Source organism: Euleptes europaea, chromosome 16 (assembly GCF_029931775.1).
Source record: "Euleptes europaea isolate rEulEur1 chromosome 16, rEulEur1.hap1, whole genome shotgun sequence".
Taxonomy (NCBI): Eukaryota; Metazoa; Chordata; class Lepidosauria; order Squamata; family Sphaerodactylidae; genus Euleptes; species Euleptes europaea.
In genome coordinates, this window is record NC_079327.1 from 42,382,145 (window position 1) to 42,405,323 (window position 23,179).

The 23,179-nt window shown below is 43.8% G+C and overlaps 1 protein-coding gene across 1 annotated transcript in view; it reads right to left on the reverse strand.

Annotated features, from left to right (window-relative positions):
- The window catches only part of ARHGAP6 (Rho GTPase activating protein 6), a 65,037-nt gene that overhangs the window by 4,987 nt on the left and 36,871 nt on the right, over positions 1–23,179 (reverse strand). Inside the window, exons 5-9 of the mRNA XM_056861894.1 lie at positions 14,739–14,794; positions 11,727–11,877; positions 11,059–11,207; positions 8,852–9,031; positions 863–960 (exon numbers count right to left, since the gene is read on the reverse strand). Of these exons, the coding sequence (XP_056717872.1) occupies positions 863–960; positions 8,852–9,031; positions 11,059–11,207; positions 11,727–11,877; positions 14,739–14,794 (634 nt within the window). The remainder of the gene's footprint in view (positions 1–862; positions 961–8,851; positions 9,032–11,058; positions 11,208–11,726; positions 11,878–14,738; positions 14,795–23,179) is intronic.

Sequence of the window (23,179 nt, forward strand, 5' to 3'; positions counted from 1 at the left end):
TTATCAAAGCGCCAAGACTTTTCACTACATGTGTGAACTGGTCCCAAGCTAAGTTCAGACTAGGAGACATCTAAAATTCCATACGCACCTGCATAATACACGTACACGCTTAAAGCTACTGTAAACAGTGGGTACTGTCTGCAATGACTGCCAGTGGCTCTCCACAACCTCAGGAAAAGAAGGTGCTAACTAACACCTGATTCGGAATGGTTTAAAATTTTAGCATCTTTGGCAACGAACAACAGGAACTTAATCCAAAGCATCATTTAACCTTTACCTGCAATCTCAGCCCTATGCAAATGGGTTTCTCCGCTACAGGGAAGCTAGCTCTGCAGAGGCATGAATTTCTATATCTTCAGGAAACAGCTGGATCAGGGCAAAGTTATAAAAAAAAACTACACGCACATTTAAAATTCATATACATGGAACTAGCTAGGCTACATAATATTTTCCTATTTTTTATTAGCACACACTCTTAAAAATGCTCTGCAGCTACCCCCACTTATTAGCTCATAGATAGATACTTTAATACGGTCCAAGACCAGCAATAAAAAGATATACATGATAAATTATTAGCTCATGAGGTAAAGCATGATTTTTTTTACAATATCATGCCTATTTTGTAAACATTCAGGCTATGCTTTGAAAACCTATAGATACAAACAGAAGTCACGATCCTACAGAGCCTAGGTCTGCAACCTCTCACTTCAGATACAAAATAAAAATTATTTGACATCATTGCTGTTAGTAGCAAGCACATTCCTGTTCCTTTAAATCAATTTTAACAAGCCTTTGAATAACTCTAATAAAAACAAATTCCCAATGGAAGATGTATGAAGAAGAAGGAAAACAAATTACTCACGATGACTGGGAAGCTTTTCTTCTCAGCAAATAGTCTACAACATCTGGGTCAGTCTCAAGCAAGCTAATCAGAACTTCGTTTTGAAGGTCAGCAGGGACCTATAAGTGAATGAAGCATCAAAAATGCAAACACAAACACACTCCACTGTATAGAGACCATTGTGCTCATTCCTGTTTAAAACACTGGATCAATGTATATACATAACAATTCACATAGAATTAATACTTGGGGAATATATGGCGCAGACAGTATAATTTCTGAATTGTCGTCCTTACACTCAAAACGTCTTTTCTCCACCCCTTTCTCATAAATGCTCAAAGTGCTTGGGTGTGTGGTTTCAGTGAGCTATAGTTGAAATAACAGGTGGCGCACTGTAATTTACTGTTTAATAAAATATTGCTGAAGTACCAGAGAGGATTTCAGTTCACTTTATATTTGCTGAATCTAAATATTTGTTCTAAAACGATTCATTCGTCAATAACATCGTCCACGAAACTTAAGAAAAATTTATTATGTAGAAAAAGAGGAGGGTGCATATGAACCCCTGTGCCTGTCCTTCTACAACACTAGTTTGGTATTGTGTATTTTGTCCTACTATAAAACAGCAGAAAGGGAGATACAGTATTTGATTAATATCTTACATTGGAATTCACACTGGGGCTGGGTTTCTTTTGTTTTTTCTCTGATCTCAATAACTCTCCAGAATTTCCAATTCAATGTCTAGAGTACTGATTCTATTAATAATGAGAAACATAGTGCTGTCATTCTTAAAAGTTAGCGCAGTAAGATAATTATTGTTATTTTAGAGATGTACGACTGGGGACTCAGGGGAGGTGTCGGCCCATTCGCCCCACAATGGCCAGCTTGCCCAGCTTCAGCCTCTAGTCAGGCTGTGACGGCAGGTGAATACAGTGGATGCCATGTCCCTTCCTGACCTGCCCACTTGGCTCCAGCAGTGGCAGCTTCTCTTATGGTCCTCCTGCTCCTCCTCTGCTCACGCCTTCGCAGTGGCTGGCGGAAGGTGCTGGTTCTTGCTTGCCCACCTGCCTCTCTTGCTCAAATGGGAGAGGTTGGCAAGGACTCCTGCTCCTTCCCTCCCACCTATGGTGAAACTCTCAGTTAAGCAGTGGTGGCAACAGCTCCTTCTCGCCCGCAGCTGTGTGCAGGTGTGAGGGATCACCTGGCTCCTCCTTCCCTCCCTCTTATGGTAAGTGAATGCTATCTGCAGAAGCAGATGCAGTGATTCTGTTTTGCAAGGATGTAAACCTTTTCCCCTTTTCCCTTCTCAGATTTTTCTGCAAGCCTGGGGGGATTGCGTAAGTTTGCTGAAAAATCTCCCTAGTGGCCCCGATCCATAGACTTAAGTATCTGCAGATGGGGCCATGCTGTCTATTACATATACTGATAAGCTTCCAGGATGGCAAACAATAAATATAAAATCTTATAAAATACAATCATATACTTGGACAGATGACAACTGTCAAACAATCTGAGTGCTCATCCTCACTGTCATTCTCTGCTCATCAGTGCAAAAATGTTCAAAAATATGTTTCTCTTATTAGAAGTTCAAAATGTATTTTAATACTATTACATTTACAAAGAAGAGCAAGAATACAATGTCATAGTTCAAACCACTGGTACCTTGGTGATTTAATACTGACTGCATGCTCTCCAACATTGATTACATGGTTATTTATGTATGTATTTATTTATTTGGACTTGTATCCCGCCCTCAAGGTCGGGCTCATGGGGGGTAACAACAAATCAATACAAGACCATAAAACACCATCCATTAAAATGATTAAAACCGTTCAACCACATTAATAAATAAAACAAGATGGCGCTTAATCAGTCTAAAACCATGAGGTCCCGGCAGAGCAGTCAAAGCCCCCACATAATTGATAACACTAAGGGTGGGGTAAGGAGGCCAGAACAGATGACAACTTGCAACTTCCCTCACTTGTAGGCCTGGTGGAATAACTCCGTCTTACAGGCCCTATGTAACTATTTCAAGTCCCGCAGGGACCTGATGTTGCTAGGAAGGGAGTTCCACCAGGCCAGGGCCAAAAAAGCCCTAGCCCTTGTCAAGGAGAGCCACACACTTCTTGGGCTGGGGAACATCAAAAGATTGTTATTTGTACAGTGTACTGCTCTTTGGGAGGTGTACCAGGAGAAGAGGTCCCGAATGTATGAAGGTCCCAGGCCATGGAAGACTTTAAAGGTCAAAACCAGCACCTTGGACCTGATCTGATACTCCAGCTGAAGCCAGTGCAGTTGACAAAAGCATTGGCTGAATATGTTCCTGCAGCGGGGTCCCCGTAAGGAGCCTCACTGCAGCGTTTTATACCAGACGGAGCTTCTGTATCAGTCTCAAAAGCAGCCCTACATAAGTTTTTGGTAAATATTCTATCTGCATTACAATCATTATCTGATGCTGATAAACTAATTTATTTGTCATCAGATATGGATCCCTATATGTCCCAAAAAATGGCACTTTATGGCCTAGTGGCCAAGAAGATCAAAGAGAAGCAAATATAAATTGTGGAAAGCTGGACAGAATTGAACGGGCACATTTTAATGTACTTTTTTAAAACGTTCCTGGCGTGTCCATTTTAAAATTGTAAACTATCCCCTGCTTTCCAAACAATACACTGAGTTACATCTGGAATGATATACAATCAAAAATATTTGACTGGGTTAATAATGTTTAATATTTTTGCTATGGTATGCAGTTCAGACTTCATTGTCTAAGTGAGTTGTTGCCTAACTATTTCCAGGACACTGTCTCTGGCACATGATCAAAATAGTACCTAATTTTAACATTAAAGTAACATGATAGTGAAAAGGTACAATATCAAATGTCTGGGCATGAGAACCTCCACACTTGTATCAACTCCACACTCCTATCAGAAGAGGCACCCTAGAGTCACTCTTCTAAGAAATATTTGGACATAACGGGTGGATCCATCCGCCTCCAAGTAGCTTTCCTCCAACCTAAGAAGCCTTCGTCCAACAAAATATAAATAGGGGTTTAAATATTTTAAATAACAATAAACCAACAAACTTCACTTAGTGGAACAGTAAGATGGGGTAGGATCCTTCTCAACATTCTGAGATTAAAGTCAGTCCAAATAATTGTCCTGCACATGGTAATTCTTAGTTTGTTCTGTTAGAAATCTATAGAAACTAATTCGTTTCTGGTGTGGCCCATAGGCACACAGAAACTTGAACAAGTGGCCAAAGAGCCTGTAAGAACTCAAGAATCATCATTTTCTCCAATGGATTTTTCCAACTGAAAACAGAACATTTCTTCTAATGATTATAGCTCTGTTTTTTAGATTCGTTTGGTGCTGAATAAACTTGTCCTAAATTCATGGGGAAAAAATTACTTTTCTTCCCTTCTTTTGGGCCGGTGCCTGTTGTGATTACTCATTCTGATGGAAGCTCCCACTTGGATGGTGAACCCTGGCAGAGTGAGGCGTTTTAGCCAGCAAGGTCAGGTTCATTTCAGAGAGATGCTATAGGTAAATTTTGCTTCTCCCCTGGGGTTTTCCTGGCCTTGAACATCTAGTGAAAGCTTTCTAAAATAACTCCAGACACCCCAAATTTAGGGCAAACTATATTTGTATTGTTTTTACAAAATTCAGAGGTTGTGATCTAAAGTGTTACCTTTATAGAATATTTGGGTGATTTTATTTAAGAAGAAAAAAATACCAAAGGGAAGGTACTGAAGCCACACTTGCCCAACAGTCTTTCCTTCCTATAGTCTCGTACGTCTGTATTTTATTAAAAAAACATACAAGAAGAGAGTCACAAGGGAGGAACCACATGTGATGCTGAGTTCCATTTGGTTTGATCCTTAGCATCTACCTGTGGCACACATTTGTTCTCCATGCATCTTTTTGAAAAGGGGGTTGTGTGTGTGTGTTAAGTGCCGTCAAGTTGCTTCCACCTCATGGCGACCCTGTGAATGAAAGTCCTCCAAAAAAGGGGGTTATTGGGGGGATATTGACTCTTTGTTAATGTGCTAAATTCACTAGTAGATTTCTGATGTTAATCCATTTAAGAAATGCAAACGATACTTAATAGTATTCCTTCTGAAAAACAGAACGGTGCTGACCTTACAATAAACCCGTGCAGTAGGCCAAATATCACATTCTGTTCTACTGGATTTTATTTCGCAGTTCTTGCTCCAGTTTCAGTGCTGAAGCTAGTCACAGCTGGAGGAGCAAGAGAAAACTTGGCAGCACCACATTTAGTTTATGCTGTGGCTACATGCTCTCATCCAAATGTTTCTCCATTTGAAAGTAGTACAAATGTCAAACTCTCCATTTGAAAGTAGTACAAATGTCAAACTCTTAAGTATAAACAGCAGTCCTGGCCTCTTCCTACTCTCCAGGGTTTCAAAACAATTTGCTGATGGTCAAAGGGAAAGTATCGGAGTATGATACAATGAAATACACACACACATTTTCTAATATATATAATATTCTAATAGCGAAGTTGGCCAAATGTTTGGACACTTAAATCCAGTGACTGAAGCTGTGAACAGGCAAGGCAGATCTTTCTACAAACTTGAAAAGGGCCCAGATTTAAAAAATAAAATAAAATTGAAATCTACAAAAATGCATTGGGGGGAGGGGTTAAAAATGTGAAAACAATAAAAGGAGCACCTGTAGCTTTAAGCAACAGATTCCCTCACTGGCTGTTACTAGTCAACCACAATATTCCAGGCTTCAGTTTCTGTAAGTAAAAGGCAGGGGAGGGGGCAGGGCCCTTTCCAGGTAAATTTTGGGCTTTGAAGAAGGACTAGGGTTGCCAGCCCCAGGTTGGGAAATTCCTGAAGATTTTGTGGTGAAGTCTAAGGATGGCAGGATTTGGGGAGGGAGGATGCCTCAGCAGAGTACAATGTTAGAGTCCACCCTCCAAAGCAGTCATTTTCTCCAGGGGGTCAGATCTCTGTTGTCTACAGTTCAGTTGTAATTCTGGGAGACTGCCAAGTCCCACCTTGAGGTTGGCAATTTTAGGCATGGCAGCAACCTCTGGATGACTTGATACCACCTGACAGAGATGACTCAACTAGTCCTGGCTGCTTGGTACTGTTCAACAGAAGCCACCTATGAAAGCCAGTGTGGTGTACCTCCAGGAGAACCAGGGTTGACAACTTCCAGGTGAGGGCTGGAGATTACCTGGAATTACAACTGATCTCCATATGACAGAGATCAGTTCCCCAAGGGGGGGCTGATTCCTGCAGTTGGGAGATCCATTGTGATTCTGGGAAAGCCGCTGCCACCACTGCTGCTGTGGGAGGGGAAGAGGAAGCAGGTGGGAGGCCAGGAGAGTGATGGGGTGGGGGCTGAAAGAGAGAAAGAGTCATGGGGTGGGGGGCTGAAGGAGAAAGTGACAAGCATGGAGGACAGAGAAAGAAAAGGGGTGGCTGGAGGGAGAAAAAGTGAAAGAAAGGGGGAGAGGGGAGGAAGCAAAGGTGGGGGAATAGAATAGCTTCTCCTGCAAGTTTCTTGCAGGTCCCCACTTGTACACACACACACACACACACACACACACACACACACACACAAAGCAACAAATGTGCTGTACCAATTCAGAGAGTTACAATCCTTGTAGTGGTCCCAGACAGAATCTTAAAGCAAGATTAAAACAACACCTTGTGGAAATGTATTTAATATGAAGCAATTAGCACAAACAGCTTGATGCCAATATGCTCAACTGACATGGGACAGAGATTTTGAGCCTCACCCATGGAAAGACTTCAATTGGTTAAACACTGGCACTAGCAGGAAGAGCCTACTACATAAATGTTTCCCCACTATATATATTTGCTGTCAAATTGACACACTTCAATAGCACTCTCTAATTATAAACAGAACATTTGAAACTACACAGTGTTCCTCTGTCACTTGGTTTTGCCTGCTGAACTACTTTGAGCAAAAATGCTCTTAAGAGGCCACGAAAGAGTCCCTTTTAAAGTTTAAAATGGCCTGTATCTCGTTTCACAATCCCAGCTTTGCTTTGAGATGAACCACACTTGAAAGTTCTGAAGCGATGTAAAGTACACAAATAGGCAATATTTCCTTACCAAATATAAATATATTCATTCCACTGGGATTAGACCAATTCATGGAGGAGAGGTTAATCAATGGCTACTGGCTAAAGTTACTAAAGGGAACCTCCTCGTGCAGAGGCAATCAACCTCTGAACACCAGTGCTAGGAGGCTACGTCAGGGAGAGCCTTTGGCCCTTCAGAGCAAACTGGCTGCTCATTCTGTGAATGCTGGACTAGATAAAACATCGGTCTGATCCAAAGGGGCACCTGTTATCTTCTTATGCCATAAGAATACACAGCTATTATGTCTAAAGTAAAACTCAATATTGTACTGCTTGGAATGTTTATGAAATGTAAAAGACTGCCTTCTTTTTGTTGAGACAGTAATCACAAATATACCAAGTGCTAGAGACTGTGCTGCAGGTGGATCCTGGAGTTCTCCAAGAATTATAGCTGATCCACAGACTACAGCGATTAGTTCCCCAGGATGAAACGGCAGCTTCAGATGGTAGATTATATGACACTGCGTCCCCCTGTTAAGCTCCCTGGCTGTTTCAGGCTGTTCCCTCCCCCAGACACGGCCCCCCAAATCTCCAGGAATTTCCCAGGCCAGAGCTGGTAACCCTATTCCTGACCATGCATAGGGGCGTGGGATGAGTAGGCCCTAGGAATGTAGGGAACTGTAGGGTTAACAAGTAGCAGTGCTGTGATCACTGTGATTGAATCCAAGATGTTTCCTTCAGTGTAAATTGATTACATAGCAATATAATTTTGTAACTGTGCTTTAATAAATGTTCTTCTTATCATTCTGAAAGCCTTTTTAAATTAAACTTTTAAATTAAACTGAGGAGAGAGACCCCAGACTTTCATACCTCTGCCCTATTAAAAGTTTAAATGCAATGCACACCTAAAGAAAAACGTGATTTACTGTTCTTGTATAAAATGATCCTAAGATAGAAGATAACATAATAGCACTTCATCAAAAGTTACTGTATTTTTCAGTTCACTGCAACAAAATCATTATTGCCAACATATGAGTAGCACTGTTCACAAATGTCCCTATGCCACTTTTCCCCCACAAGGAAAAAGGATTACAAACATTCCTGAACTGTAAAAAGACTGGTTTATGATCTGGGACCAGCATTTAAGCAGGAGCATTGCTCCCTCTCTAGGAGCCCACACAGCCACTCAGATACTTCCAGTGATGTGCCCCCCCATTAACATAGAGTCCAATGGAGTAATGAGGGCAAGGAGGCTGGTGTGAGCTTACAGCTTGCTTTATTGGCCAAGAAGTCATAACCGGGTGATCCGGGATCCAGACAAAGCTCCGCAATCCTGTCACACCGAGGGAGGGGCAATGCAAGAGGTTTTATAGACATTTGACATTCCAATAACATTCGATGTTAGCTTGTCAATGCAACGTCATTAGTTTCTACAGCGCCTGCGTGAGCATTGCTACATTAATGAATAGAACTCTATTGTTCCCTTGCAGGGTGAAGCGAAACTTGAATGGGGAATAGGTGGGAGGAAGGCTGTTCCCTTATGTGAGAGGAAAGATTACAGCCTTTGGCATGTGTGTGTGTGCCTACTTGCTTGATGCTAAAGGAAAGGGGGAGTGGGGCCACTGACAAGCGGTTCTGTGAGTATGCGTGTAGCTTGCGTGTCTGAATGGGTTAGGTCGGCACAACACCAGCAGGCCTTTCAACAATGCCCTCCACTTCAGGGCTTTTAACAGTTTCTTTATACTGTGGCTTTGTAGGTGTTGCCTGGTACTTTGCAATGTTGTGAATGATCACCTTTGCATTTTAAGTACTGGAAGAGTTTACCTATTTTGTCTTAAATAACTGGCTGTATATGACTTTGGGCTTTTTGAACTGTGGGATATAAATTTCAAAACCATCGACGTACAGCAGGTTTCCACCTACCATGAAAAGCATTTCATAGTTTTCGATCATCTTTTGTACCACAGCAATGATTGCCGTGCTCTCCTCAGCACGAGCACTGCTCTGAACCGTGAATTCTTTGTCTGTAGTCTTCTGCTTGTGCAACAGATTAGGCCCAAATATAGTGGCTAGGTTAAGCGATGTCATCTTATTGCCTGGAATCTAGAAACAAAAACGACAGAATTGGATCCTTCCTCCTCCAGAAATGACTGCTTAGAAAGTTGAGAATAACTTTATTAACCAGATTAAGGCCCAGCATTCCCTGATATATTTGAGCCACCTGCTGTAAAATAATAAATAAATAAATAAATGAACATTCAAAATTCATTCACAACAGGGCAACACATCTTTACCTTGCCTTTGAGCTTACAATCCGGCTGGCTGAGAATGCTTGAAGATAATCAACCCAAAAGGTAATCAGTGTGTTACACTGGTTATTCAAAAACACTGTAAATAGCCTGGCCATGGCTGTTTCTCAGCACCCCATCAATGCTGCATAAAATCACAAATTGTCACATCATATTGCAAGTTTCTAGTCCAGGGGTAACTGGGAATTTGTGTTGCTGAAATGGAAAACTCTTGAGCATGTTTACTAGTCTGATAGGTAATGTTTCAGATGGAGCTGTGTCAGGTCTAGACAGTCATGTAAGCAAGCAAAACAATCACAATGAATTCCTTCCCTTGCTTTTTTGCACTAATGAGCATTATGACTGAATAAAGATAACCCCCTCCAACCATAGCGTTGGATCCAGGCTAAATTTTCCAACGGCAGAATGGGACTTTTCTACCCTCCCCCCCTCCCTCTTCAGCCCACTGATCTCCATGAAATTCTGCTCTTGGCAGACAGGGGACCGTGAAGCATGACATCCAGAGTGTAATAAGTCAAAAGGGGAATTGATAGAAACTGCTACTTTAGTCTGGATCATGAACAAGTCATAGATTTCACAGCAATTCTTCTCCTTTTGCATCTGGCCTCCTCTTTGCATCCTGTTTAATACTAACCGTGATGTCTAAAACAGCAATCCATAGTTCACACTTGCCCACCAGACCACATTCCAAAACCTTCTTCAAACAAAGGTTTTAGAGTCCAGCATGGAAGACAAGTCATAAAGACAGTGTGTAGAGTTTGACATCATGGCAAGCTATGCTACAGAATGAAGCCACTTACAAAGCGGGGAAAGTAATGCATTAAACCAGAGGTTCCCAAACTTTTTGAGTCATGGAGTACTTTTTATGAGAGAAACTAATCACGGAGCACTAATTTTCACCTAGCACCTATATACTAAACCGAATGACAGTAGTATTTTTCTTTCCAATCTCTTCATGAAGAACTAGGAGATGTTTCACGGAGCACCAAGTGCCCCACGGAACTTCAGCATTAAACGACTGCTTATTCGCAAGTCTCCAAACATGCTTTAGGGGACAGCCTAAAGCAGGACTAAGTATTCATACATGGTAGTAAAGTCTGAGTTTATCATAAGCCATCATAACCCTTGCTAAAGCCCAACTTTAGCTAGTAGAAATATGAACCAGAAATCATAGAACCTACAGAAATTTATAAAAATTGGGCTGGACTCATAATCATAGTATCAAACCTGTTGCCTTAGATCCTGGAATTCAATATTAACCATCAACAGTAGTAGGATACAATTATTCAGTGTAGTAGGAATAAATGTTGGAAAATGTAACATGATCAGGATATTGATTAAAATAACATAATTTGCACAACAATATTTCAAAATGTTTTACAAAGTTGTCTTACATGAGGTGAAGGATTAAAGGGGAATGAACTGAGTTAAGCCATCTAAAAACCAGTGGCTGACTTTCAGAAAATTCAGTGACATTTTACTTATCTTGCTTATCTTTACTATCAGTATTCTATAAAAGATTCCTCTGTTAGAACTGCCTACAGTTTTGCATATGATCTAACCCATAAATCCTTTCCTTTATCTGTAGTTGGAAAATATTTTAATATAATAATAATAATGTGGACAAGTTTTCAATTCTAGGAATATATTTTCTTTTCATTTTTACCACGCAACGAATACCAATCTTACTTTAGATCGTGACCTTTTTTACTTCATCATTTTATACCATGGAAAAAGCAAAATAAGCAAAGGTACAGAAGCAGTGAGTTTACAGAAAAATTAATCATGTTACTTTGAAGATCAGAAATATTGTGAATTTACCTCCTGGCTGTCCTGATCTATTCTGTCCTCTGCATGGCTAGCCACAGTGGCAAGGAACTGGAGGAGTCTATGCAAAGTGTCACAGTTGCAAGGAGGTAGAAGATAAATAAGAAGTTGTAGAGTGCTCAGTTGCTCATGGGGCTCCAATACTGCAACAGAAAAGAAAAATATGTCAACACAAGTCTGTATATGTAATACGACTCTAAAGCGGGAGTCATTTTAAAATATTAACATCCATGTTCATTTCAAAAACACGATGTTCTTAATAAAGACTGAGAGCCCTACACACATTATTTAGAATAGAAGAAGTCAGGAACAAATCTCGTAAGTTGCTCCTAGAGCTTTTCCATTACATGTAGAGAGCCAGTGTGGTATAGTGGTTAGACTAGGAGAATGGACAGTCAAGTTTGAATCCCCACTCTGCCATATAAACTTGCTGTGTTGACTTGGGCCAGTGGTTGGACTAGGAGAATGGACAGTCAAGTTTGAATCCCCACTCTGCCATATAAACTTGCTGTGTTGACTTGGGCCAGTCATACACAGTCAGCCTAACCTCACAGGGTTGTTGTGAAGGAAAGGAGAATGATGTAGCCCACTTTGGGTTCCCATTGGAGAGTGTGCGTTTTATTGATGAATCAGGAAAAACAAAGAAGGCTGCCAATGCTCACAGAGAGTACTGATGAAAGGAGTATAAAGTTCTCTAGTCAGCAGTGGATCGGGCATGTCACGAAGAAATTCCTTTAATAAAGCAGCCACATCATGGATGCTGTGTTCTTCTTCCAGCATGACATCTACGCCACGGTCAAACTCTTCACGTAACTGGAAAAATCAACAAAAGAAAGGTCATATCTACAGTTTTTCGTTACCAGCTGCATACTTTGCCAAGCCTTTTATCTCATCAAGAAAGAACAACATTCGAAAGACAATATAAAGGAGAGCTTTTGAAAAGCCCTATGTCGTATCACTGTATCCATTGCTACACAAGTGGTAATATTAACAAAGGCAGTTAACAGTGAATCAGAGCTAGAATACATGTTAATAGAAAACCAAGTGTGTAGGTGTGAGGAACTAAACCTATCCCTTTTGCCTCCTCACTTCACTACACTTCATTGTTTAAAGTGGTTGTTTTTTTTTATAGCCTGGCTCTGATACCAGAGGTGGGTTACGCTAGAAAGAAAATGCTTTAACCAATGGAACACAGTGTAATGACAGAGCGGAGACAGGATTTAACTCTTCTATAGCACATGTCCCAGTTTAAAAACAGACACACAAATACACTCCCTGCTTGCCATGTGAACCAAGAGGTAAATCCTCTTTGAGTACATTTTTATGCTGCCCTGCTTCCAAGAAACTCAGAGAAGTGTGCAGGTTCCCCCTTCCTCAAGTTTCTTCTCATGACAACCTGCAGTGTAAATTAGGCTACACAGTCATGACTGACCCAAAGCTACCCAATGTAGTGCATGACAAGTGGGGGTTTGAACCCGGGCGACCCTGCTCCTAGTCCAATACTACTATGCCACAGTGGTGTAATAAATACACATGAATACACCTATTACATCTCTAGTTTGGGCTTCAGATAGTTGCAACTAGTAAAAAGTATAACTGAGGCTTCCTAAATGATTTCAGAAGCGAAGAACTAATTAAATTGGATCTTTTCTGGATCTCACATCTTACTTGTGTGTGTGTGTAAAGTGCCATTGAATCGCAGCTGACTTATGGCGACTCCTTGCCGACCCAGCGTTTAATTGGGGAGTGGCTGGAGCTGGCTACACTGAACCTAACCCCACAACAAAACTGTAGCATGCAAATAAGAGCATAGACACATTGTTGGGATAAAAATGGCCACAACTTTTATTGGTTACAGCGTAAGGGCATTGGCGTAGCATAGGGGTTGGATCCCGGGCATAGGCTGGCCCGACTGCCAGTCGATGATGTACCTCCTACTCTCAGCCCACCTGCTGGAGAGTAGCCTGTGAGGACCTCCTACTCCCAGCCCACCTGCTGGGAGTAGCCTGGGATGGCACTATGCAGGATATCACATGGACATGAGCCACTCTGTGAATCCCCTGCCACTTGAAGGGAGGCCACCCTGACAGCCCCCTGATCTGGGCATGTCTCCTGCCAGGCCTCCCCCAGAATCCCTTATTGGGATCCCCAGAGTGGGGAAAAGGGTGCACGCAGGCTGTCTTTTTCCCCAAACTGGATCCAGCCCCATGCAAACACTGCCACAATACATGTGAATATACCTATTACATCTCTAGTTTGGCCTTCAGATAGTTAAAACTAGTAAAAAGTATAACTGAGGCTTCCTAAATGATTTCAGCAGCGAAGAACTAATTAAATTGGATCTTTTCTGGATCTCACATCTGACGTGTGTGTGTGTGTGTGTGTGTGTGTGTGTGTGTAAAGTGCTGTCAAATCGCAGCCGACTTATGGCGACCCCTCATGGGGTTTTCAAGGCAAGACACTAACAGAGGTGGTTTGCCAGTGCCTTCCTCTGTATAGCAACCCTGGACTTCCTTGATGGTCTCCCATCCAAATACTAACCAGGGCTTACCCTGCTTAGCTTCTGAGATATGACGAGATCAGGCTAGCCAGGGCCATCCAGGTCAGGGCCATATCTTACTTAGACATACTAAAATAAATCTGTGGGTTTTCTTTCTTTGCAAAAGCATTTCACAAAGAACATAATCAGAAACTCCACCTAAGGGGAAATATCCAAAACACATCATAAATAATGCCAAGCACTACAGTTAACTTAGTGAAGAAACATGGAAGTCAACATGAGTGTGATGGAGGTGGGAGGGAGGAAGAGAAGCAGCATTTGAAACCCGAGACTAACACACTGCATTACTGACAGACCAGCAGGTGCCTTTTATCATCAATGTATGCAGAGTCGGCAACTACCATTTCTTAACTAAATAAAGCAATGCCAATGTTTATTCCAAATTTTACAATGGCTTGAAAGGTAGCACAAGGTAAAGTAAGCTTGGTGTTTAATTTTAAAAAAAATGGCTTGAAAGCTTTTTTTGGTATTAGTATTCTCTCAGAAGTTTTTTTTACAGTCGTTTTGCAGATGACTATAGTTAGCCTGAATGTATGTTTAGCCTGCAGAGGAGACGAATGAGAGGTGATATGATAACCATCTCCAAGTATTTGAAGGGCTGCTATATAGAGGATGGGTTGAAATTAAATCAAAAGAGTTTCCAGCTAAACATTAGGAAGAACTTTCTAACAGTTAGAGTGGTTCCTCTAATTCTGTGAACTTAGGCAGATCATGGGAGGGAGGGCAGGAAGGGTTGCGTCAGTGTTTGGCTCTCAGGGCCCTCTTTTGCATGCCAAAAGTACAGATCGCCACTTTAGGGTCAGGAAGCAATTTTCTTCCAGGCCAGATTGGCCAGAGATCCTGGAGGGTTTTTTTTTTTTTTTTGCCCTCTCCTGAGCATGGAGCAGGGGTCACTGGGGGTATGGGGGTGAGGTAGTTGTGAATCTCCTGCATTGTGCAGGGGGTTGGACTAGATGACCCTGGTGGTCCCTTCCAACTCTATGGTTCTATGACTAAGTTCTGTAAAATTACTTAAGCAAAGAAGAATACTCTTACTAGATTTAATAGGATTGGCAGCAAATTTGTGTTTTATCAACTGTGAAAAAATCATAAATGTTGCAAGGTACTGGCTCACCTGCCTCACTCTTTTTTTTGAGCTTCCAACTCTGAATATTCCCACTGTCTGCAGACCTAGAAAACACAATAAATCCTTTTTTAAAAAATTATTATTTAAAGCTTTGGTGAAACACTGATGGATTGTTCTAAATTATTTCAGCATGAAAATTTTACATATTTATAGTCTATAAATGTGATACCATATATCCAAATTAATTAACTCCAGTTAATTTCCCCTGCCCACCCCCCATAGAAACATGTTTACAATTCAGAAAAAGTTGGATGTGGTTAATAATATTCTCAACTGAAGCTTACTGGTCTTCACCTGGGGTGGTTTTTCAGCTACTCTATAGCAGCGGTTCAAGGGTGACACTAGAGGGAACTCTAAGACCAACCTATAACACAGCCAGTATAGTTCTCACATATAAAGACACTTGAGCCTCATTGTCTTGATGAGAGCATCAAAATGGTTAAGATGGTTCACAGATCAAAAAAGGGAAGATCCTGAAAGAGATTAGCTCAGTATTGTGCCTGTTTAAGTAACTGTCTCCTACAGGGATGATGGGGTGAAAGAAAAGTGAATGTATAAGTGTGCCTGAGACTTACACACCTTACAATCACCAAAAAATAATGCTTATATGAGCAGCGTCTCAGTAGCTTTCATTTTTTAAAAAATCCATGGGGACTATGAATCTGATCAGAGCACTTTTTCCACATAAAGCCCACAACTCATTTTACCATTCATGGGATTAACATAAAAGGTCCTGTTTTCTCTCTCTCTCTCCCACACATGAGAAAGTACTGTGGGTAGGGACAGTCGCAAGGGGGGAAATAGCTGAAGGGAAATGGTTTGAACATCCTTTCTTCTCGTCACTGCTTCAGCCAGATTAATGTCCTCCCAAATGCATTTCATTTTAAACATATGAAGGCACTGATCATACGCCCCCCCCCTTTCCTTTGTCTAATTTGGCTTAAATCTGCCTTGTGCTGCAGAGGTACACAGGGCCCTATTGTGAAGCAGAAGGTTTCCCAGAACTCTGAAGATCATACAAGACCCAATTAGAGGCTGAATGTAAATCAGCTAGGTTGAGCTGGGAGATAGAGGCAGAGCTGCTGGCAGGGGGAAGTGAGTGCTGATTTTTGCCTCTCCTAACACTGCTGGGGAGCATTAACTGAGGTTGCTGTGAGAGGGAGAGGCTGTGGCTCAGTGGTAGAGCATCTGCTTGGCATGCAGAAGGTCCCAGGTTCAATCCCCGGTGTCTCCAGTTAAAGGGACTAGGCAAGCAGGTGATATGAAAGACTTCTGCCTGAGATCCTGGAGAGCTGCTGCTGGTCTGAGTAGACAATATTGACTTTGATGGACTAAGGGTCTAATTCAGTATAAGGCAACTTCATGTGTTCAAATGAGAGGACCGTGTTTCAGGGAGGGTAGGTGCTCGTAGCCTGATTGCAGCCTTCAAAAGAGGTTTTTTTTAATTGATGCTTGATGCTCGGTGGAGCTTGTGTGTGAGGGCGGATGCTGTAAGCATTTAAATTGCAAATGTTCTTCCTCGCCAGAGGCACGAGCCAAAGGGTGAGGGCACAAGAGCTCTTGCCCTGTGGGTCTTGGCCTGGGGACACTATAGGATGGGGGAAAGAACCCTGTTATTGGAGCAGTGTAGATCTGTGTGCCCTGAAAAAATACCAAGCAAGTTAAGCATCAGTGTGAGTTAGCAGCAGGGCAAGGAAGCCAGGGCACTAGGCCCTTATTCAGTAGAGGAAGGGTGAAGGGTATAGAGGGCAGGACACTTTCATTTAGAGGGTTAAAACACCAAAAATAAATAATTAAAATACCAGTTATGAAGCTAGAAAGCCAGCAGGGGTCAGTGGGCTATCCAGTGTGCTGATCTGCCTGCTGGACAGAAGTCATGGGTGTGTGCTCTATGCAGGGAACTCCTGGCTCTCAAGGAGCAAGTTCACTTCCTTGAGACCAAGGTAGCTCAACTGGAGGAGCTGAGACAGGCAGAGAGAGAGAGGTGGGTAAGGACTCCAGGCATCAGATAGTCACATCCCAGTCCCAGGGTGAGGGCTCCCTGCCAGTCACGGATGATGGAGCCCTTGGTGAAGGAGGTAATCTATCTGAGGTAAGGGGATGTGATACCTTCCTTGGCGGGTGAACAGATATCCTCTCGTACTGAGGATATGCTTCTGAGGGGAGGGGGGGCTTCCTGTAATGGGAGATTCAACCCTTAGAAATGTAGATACACTTAGGTTTCTGGCAGGCGCATGGACCGCATGGTGACTTGCCTGCCTAGTGCGAAGGTTGCAGACATTTCCCATCATTTAGGTAGTCTGGTAGATAGTGCTGGGGAGGAACCAGTGGTCATGGTGCACATTGGCACCAATGACATGGGGAAGTGTAGTCCTGAGGTCTTGGAATCCAAATTTAGGTTGCTAGGCAATAGACTAAAAGCCAGGACTGCCAAGGTAGCTTTCTCTGAATTCTACCTGTTCCACGTGCAGGACCAGCTAAGCAGGCACAGTTGGGATCCACAACATGTGGATGAGACGACGGTGTAGGGAGAAGGGCTTTAGATTTGTTAGGAACTGGGCAACATTTAGGGACAAGCCAGGCCTATACAAAAGAGATGGGCTCCACTTGAACCAGGATGGAACCAGACTGTTGGCAGAGTATCTTTTAAACTGAACCTGGGGAGAAAGCCAACAGGAGCTGAGAAGCATCCAATTCGAGCAGACTCAATGCAAATGGACAAAGCAAAAATTGCTTCTGATTGCCCACAGGGGAATGAAAGGGGATGGTAAAGTAAAGTGGGATAGCCACTTAAGGATGCCCAAGGGCACATGCCAGGCAAGTCGAAAGAGAGAGATGGTGTGTTTCTATGATAATGCTAGAAGCGTCCAAGTGAAAATGGGGGAGTTAGAGTGCTTGGTTTTAAGGGAAAAAGAGCCTTGGTTACTCACCGTGAAGGCTTCTTCTGCTCTGGGATACGGAGGCCATCTTAAGAGTGGGTGTTTCCTCTTCCTCTTGTTCCGGGAGGCAGGACCTAAAAACTTAAACTGCCTATCCCTGGAGGGAACGCCCCCGCCCTTTTCAGTCAAAAAACTTTCCGAGCAAGGAGCTTAACCGTTAAAACATAGAACAGTAAGTAAAGAACAGTAAACAGATATAATAGTAATGCAATAGTTGTAACTTTAACTATAATCATGTAAATAAAATTTATACGTAAATCTAACTTGAAAACTGTGTCCAATCATTTTAATTTGAGCCAATCAAATTTTATTTGTGCTAATTTGTATAGCATTCTCCCTAATTTACTTAGACGTCTGGGCGGGCAAGATGGCCTCCGTATCCCAGAGCAGAAGAAGCCTTCACGGTGAGTAACCAAGGCTCTTTCTCGCTCTGGGAGAGGAGGCCATCTTAAGAGTGGGACTTAAAAGAGCTGTCCCTGCCCGGGTGGGATCAGACGTCGTGGAGAACACTTTGAAGAACCCGCCTGCCAAAGGCGGCATCAGCTGAGGCATAGAGATTTATTTTGTAATGTCTCACAAATGTAGAGACAGAAGACCATGTAGCGGCCTTACAAATCTCCTCTAACGGAGCTCTGCGGTCGAAGGCTGCTGATGTGGCTGCGCTTCTGACTGAGTGGGCTGTTAGGCCAGCAGGTACTGGTATTTTTGCCGCTTTGTAAGCCTGAGAGATGCATTGAGTAATAATGCGACTGATGGAAGTGCGGGACATGGGTTTACCCTTGTTTGGAGCTGACAGATTAATGAAGAGGGCATCAGATACTCTGATGTGTTCTGTACGGGCAATGTAGATGCGCAGGGCTCGTCTGAGATCTAAGGTATGCCAGATTCTCTCTTGTGGCGCTTTTGGATTTGGACAGAAAGAGGGAAGAACTACATCCTGATGTCTGTGAAATTTGGAGTTGACTTTAGGGATAAAGGAAGGGTCAGGAGCAAGGACTACTTTGTCTTTGTGGAATGTACAAAGACCCGGTCTGATGGATAGGGCCCCTAATTCTGAGACCCGCCTGGCTGACGTGACTGCTGTTAGAAATAGAGTTTTCATTCTTAGACAGCTTAAGGTGATAGACTTTAGCGGCTCAAAGGGAGGTCGTGTAAGGGCCGTTAAGACCGTATGTAGGCTCCAGGTAGGGAATCTGTGTTTAACCGGAGGAGAAACCAGAGTAAGTCCCCTTAGAAATGCCTTAATATGTGGATGTCTAGTTAAGGTGTAGCCTGATACTTTAGGAACAATAGTGGCAATTGCTGACAGCTGACGGCGTAATGTGGCAGGGGACAAGTTCTGTCTTCGACCGTCTTGTAAAAAGGCCAATATTTTAGAAACGTGTGGTTTGATGGGGTCAACGTGCTTCCTCTGGCACCATCTAACGAATGCCTTCCACGTGGTGTTATAAATTCGTTTTGTAGAAGGTCTTCGAGCAGCAAGGATAGTTTCTGTTATTTCTGTGTCGTATCCCAGCTTTAGGAGGCGACTCCTCTCAATACCCAGGCGGTCAGCTTGTACCAACCTGGATCTGGATGATGGATTGGTCCCTGAAGGAGGAGATCCGGTCGAAGTGGAAGCGTCCATGGTTTTGTGATGGACATTTCTAGCAGAGTGGGGAACCATGGGCGACGCGGCCAATAAGGAGCCACCAGGATGACTGTGGCTTGAAGCAAGTTGATTCGCCTGAGGACTCTGGGAAGGAGTGGGAATGGAGGGAAGGCATATAGCAGCCCCGGTGGCCATGGTGTTGTGAGCGCATCTGTCTGCTCCGCTCCTGTCTGGACATATCTGGTGTAATATCTTGGGAGCTGATGGTTTTTGTTCGACGCAAAGAGATCTACTATGGGCGTGCCGCACTGGACTGTCAGTAGTTGGAAGACTTCGCGATTCAGGGACCACTCTGCTTCGTTGAGATTTTGTCTGCTGAGCCAGTCTGCGTCTACATTGAGGACTCCCTGAATGTGTTCTGCTGTTATGGAGCATAGATTGGACTCCGCCCAGAACAGAATCCTTAGAGCTTCTTGGTGTAGCGTAGATGATCGAGAGCCCCCCTGTTTGTTCAGGTGAGCTTTCGCCGCCACATTGTCCGTTCTCACCAGTACGTCCTTCCCTGATAGATGATGCTTGAAGTGCCGGAGGGCATAGTAAATTGCCCGGATCTCTAGAGCGTTGATGTTCATCCGCTGTTCTTGTGTTGACCAAGTGCCTTGAGCTGGAATACTCTTCAGAGTGGCTCCCCATCCTTTGAGAGATGCATCCGTGAACAGCTGAATTGGAGGCTGTCGTATGTAGCAAACCCCTTTCTGTAGATTTTCTGGGAAGGTCCACCACTTGAGACTGCGCCTTGTCGCTGAGGAGAGAAGCAGGGATTTGTTCCTCTTTATCAGGATGTCCTTCTGATAGATTTTTAGGAACCACTGCAGAGGCCTGGAGTGGAGGCGTGCCCACTGCACTGCAGGGATGCAGGAAATCATCAGACCCTGTAGTTTGGCCAGGGTCATGAGGCGAACTGTGGTAGCTTGTATAGTTGTTTTTGCCAGAGCGCAGATTTTTTGAATTTTGTCTGGAGGTAAGACGAAGGAGTTGTTGTTGGTGTTGATGTACACTCCTAGATGTCGTAGATGTCGAGAGGGCTGGAGATGGCTTTTCTTTTGGTTGATTAGAAAGCCGTGGTTGTGTAATAGTTGTAGAACCATTCTTGTGTGTTGGACGCTTTGTTCTTCTGAGGACGAGCAGATTAGGATGTCGTCGAGGTAGGGATGGATTCTTACGCCCTCTTGACGTGCTAAGGCGACCAAGGTCACCAGGACCTTGGTGAAGACCCGAGGAGCTGACCCTAACCCGAAGGGAAGTGCCTTGAACTGGTAATGGCGACCGTGGTGCAGGAACCTGAGAAATCGTCTGTGATCCGGATGAATGGCGATGTGCAGGTAGGCCTCTGTTAAGTCCACAGAGGACAGGAAGTCTCCGGGTCTTAAGGCTTCTGCTATGGAGTTTAAGGTCTCCATCCTGAATCGTCTGTATGTTACGTGTTTGTTCAGGTACTTCAAATCGAGGATGGCTCGCCATCCTCCGTCTCTCTTTGGCACGGTAAAGAACACTGAATATATGCCCAACGATTGTTCCGATGGGTCCACATATTCTATTGCCTTTATTTCCAAAAGGTGTTGAATTGCTGCCAATGTTCTGAGTCTCTTGTCCGATTGACGGGACACAGGGGACACCACCAGTCGATCTCTTGGTAACTTGGAAAACTGAATTCGGTAGCCGTGGGTCACTATCTGTAAAACCCAATGGTCTGGATGGGAGGTAGACCATTGGTTGTGGAATAGGCTGAGTCTGCCCCCCACAGGTTCGCGTTTGGCGTCACTGTCTAGGTTGACGAAAGGACTTGTCTCCTTTGTCATTTTGAAAATTGCTAGATCTGGAGTTCCTAGAGAAGCGCCCCCCTCTACGAAAGGAACCCCTGTTGTAGCTCCACTGGCCTCTTCTCTGTTCTTGCCTGTATCTTGAGTACGGGTGAAAGGGACGAAAGGAAGTAGGGTTAGAGAATCCCTTAGAATCCTTACGTAGGCTTCTGGGTAGGTACTTTTTCTTGTCCTTAGATTCGACTAATATTTCTTCTAACTTTTCCTCGAACAGTTTCTTGCCCTGGTAGGGGTATCCCATCAGTACTGATTTGGATCTGTGTTCGGCTTGCCATGGCCGCAACCATAAGCCTCTCCTAGCTGCATCTGCAGTAGCTAGTGCCCGTGCAGAGAAGCACATAGTGTCAAGAGTGGAGTCAGCCAGGAAGGATACAGCCTTCAAGATTCTAGAAACTCCTTCCATAGCACTTCTGTCTTCCTCTGGAATGAGCTTAGCTAATTTTCTAGTCCAGACTATAGCTGCTCTGGATACTAAGGCGGATGTGATGGATGAGCTAATGGCCAGGGCTGAGGCCTCATGGGATTTTTTACAGGCCAGTTCAGTCTTTCTATCAGCTGGATCCTTTATGGAAACTAGGCCCTCTTCTGTGACTGCATCAGAAGAATGTAAGGCAGTAATGGGGCTTTCCACTAGGGGGAGTTTTAGTAACTCAGAAGCAGTAGGGGCCACATTATATAGCTTTTTAGTAATTTGAGGGAATTGTTTCCCCCCCATTGGTTTCTCCCATTCCCCCTGCAACAGAGATAGAAAATAATCTGGCACAGGAACCAGTCTATCAGTAACATTATGCATATGGAAAAATTCTTTTGCCCCTTTTTTCTTTTCTTGGGAAGGGTTTGAGTCATCAGTCAGGTCAAGAGCTGCTAATGCTTTTGCTAAGAAGGGTTGAAATTCCTCAGCCTCAAAAAGTCTAGTCTGCTTGGTAGGCTGGGGCGTAGGCTCTTCCCCTTCAGAAAACTCACCCTCCTCCCTGTCTGAAAGGTCATTATCAGATGAGAAAGGCGAAGTCGCCTGTTCTAACTGTTGGGGCTGAGAGGCAGAGTTAGCCTTTAAGGCTGCTTTGGTGGGCCATCCGCCGCCAGCCTGTGACGTGCGCGGATCCCCACCTCCCGACTGAGTAGTTGCCCGAGGGTCGGGTACCTTAAGATTTGGGGCTTGCATTCCACTGATTGAAGGAGGGGGGGAGGGGAGTTGAACTGCTCTTAGCCCATCTGAGAACGCGTCTCTAATTAAAGACGCCAACTCCGCTCTTAAAAGAGCAATTTCGCTTGCCACCGATTGGGAGGGTAAGGGGGGGGGGAGTACATCACCAGTCTCAGGCGCGGCCAGCACGGGATTCTTGGGTGGCGAGACGCCAACAGCCTCATCTGCGGATCGTCCGCTTGTGGAGGGGATAGCGGCCGAAGCCGTTGTTTTCCCCCGGCTGTTCCCGGCTCCGGAGCCCTTGTCTTTTCCTTTCGGTGTTGCCGCAGCCGCAGCTGATGCGCGGGCGCGAGCGGCGGAGAGGAGGCGTTTTGCGCTGCCTTGATGAGAGGAGCCTCTCTTGCGCTTCGTAGAAGATTTCTTTAATTTGCCTTTTGAGTCACTAGAGTGACTGTTTGAAGGCAAGTCCCGGTCAACCGGCATAGCCTGGAGTAATTCCGGGACCAAATCCCCCTCAGAAATGTAATTGTCCGATTGTTCGGACGCCATTTTGTTTTGGCGGGAAGGAGCCACAAAACTGTTCTGCACCTAGCCTCAAGACAGACAGAGACAGAAGGAAGAAAAAGTTTTTTTTTTTTTTTTTTTTTTTTTTTTATATAGGTTAGAATATGAAATAGAACAGGATAGAAATATAGAAATTAGAGATAAGAATTTTAGAAATAGCTCAAAGGAAGAGAGCCGTGATTACACTGCTCTCCCGGACGAGGCAGGAACAAGACTGGAAAGGGCGGGGGCGTTCCCTCCAGGGATAGGCAGTTTAAGTTTTTAGGTCCTGCCTCCCGGAACAAGAGGAAGAGGAAACACCCACTCTTAAG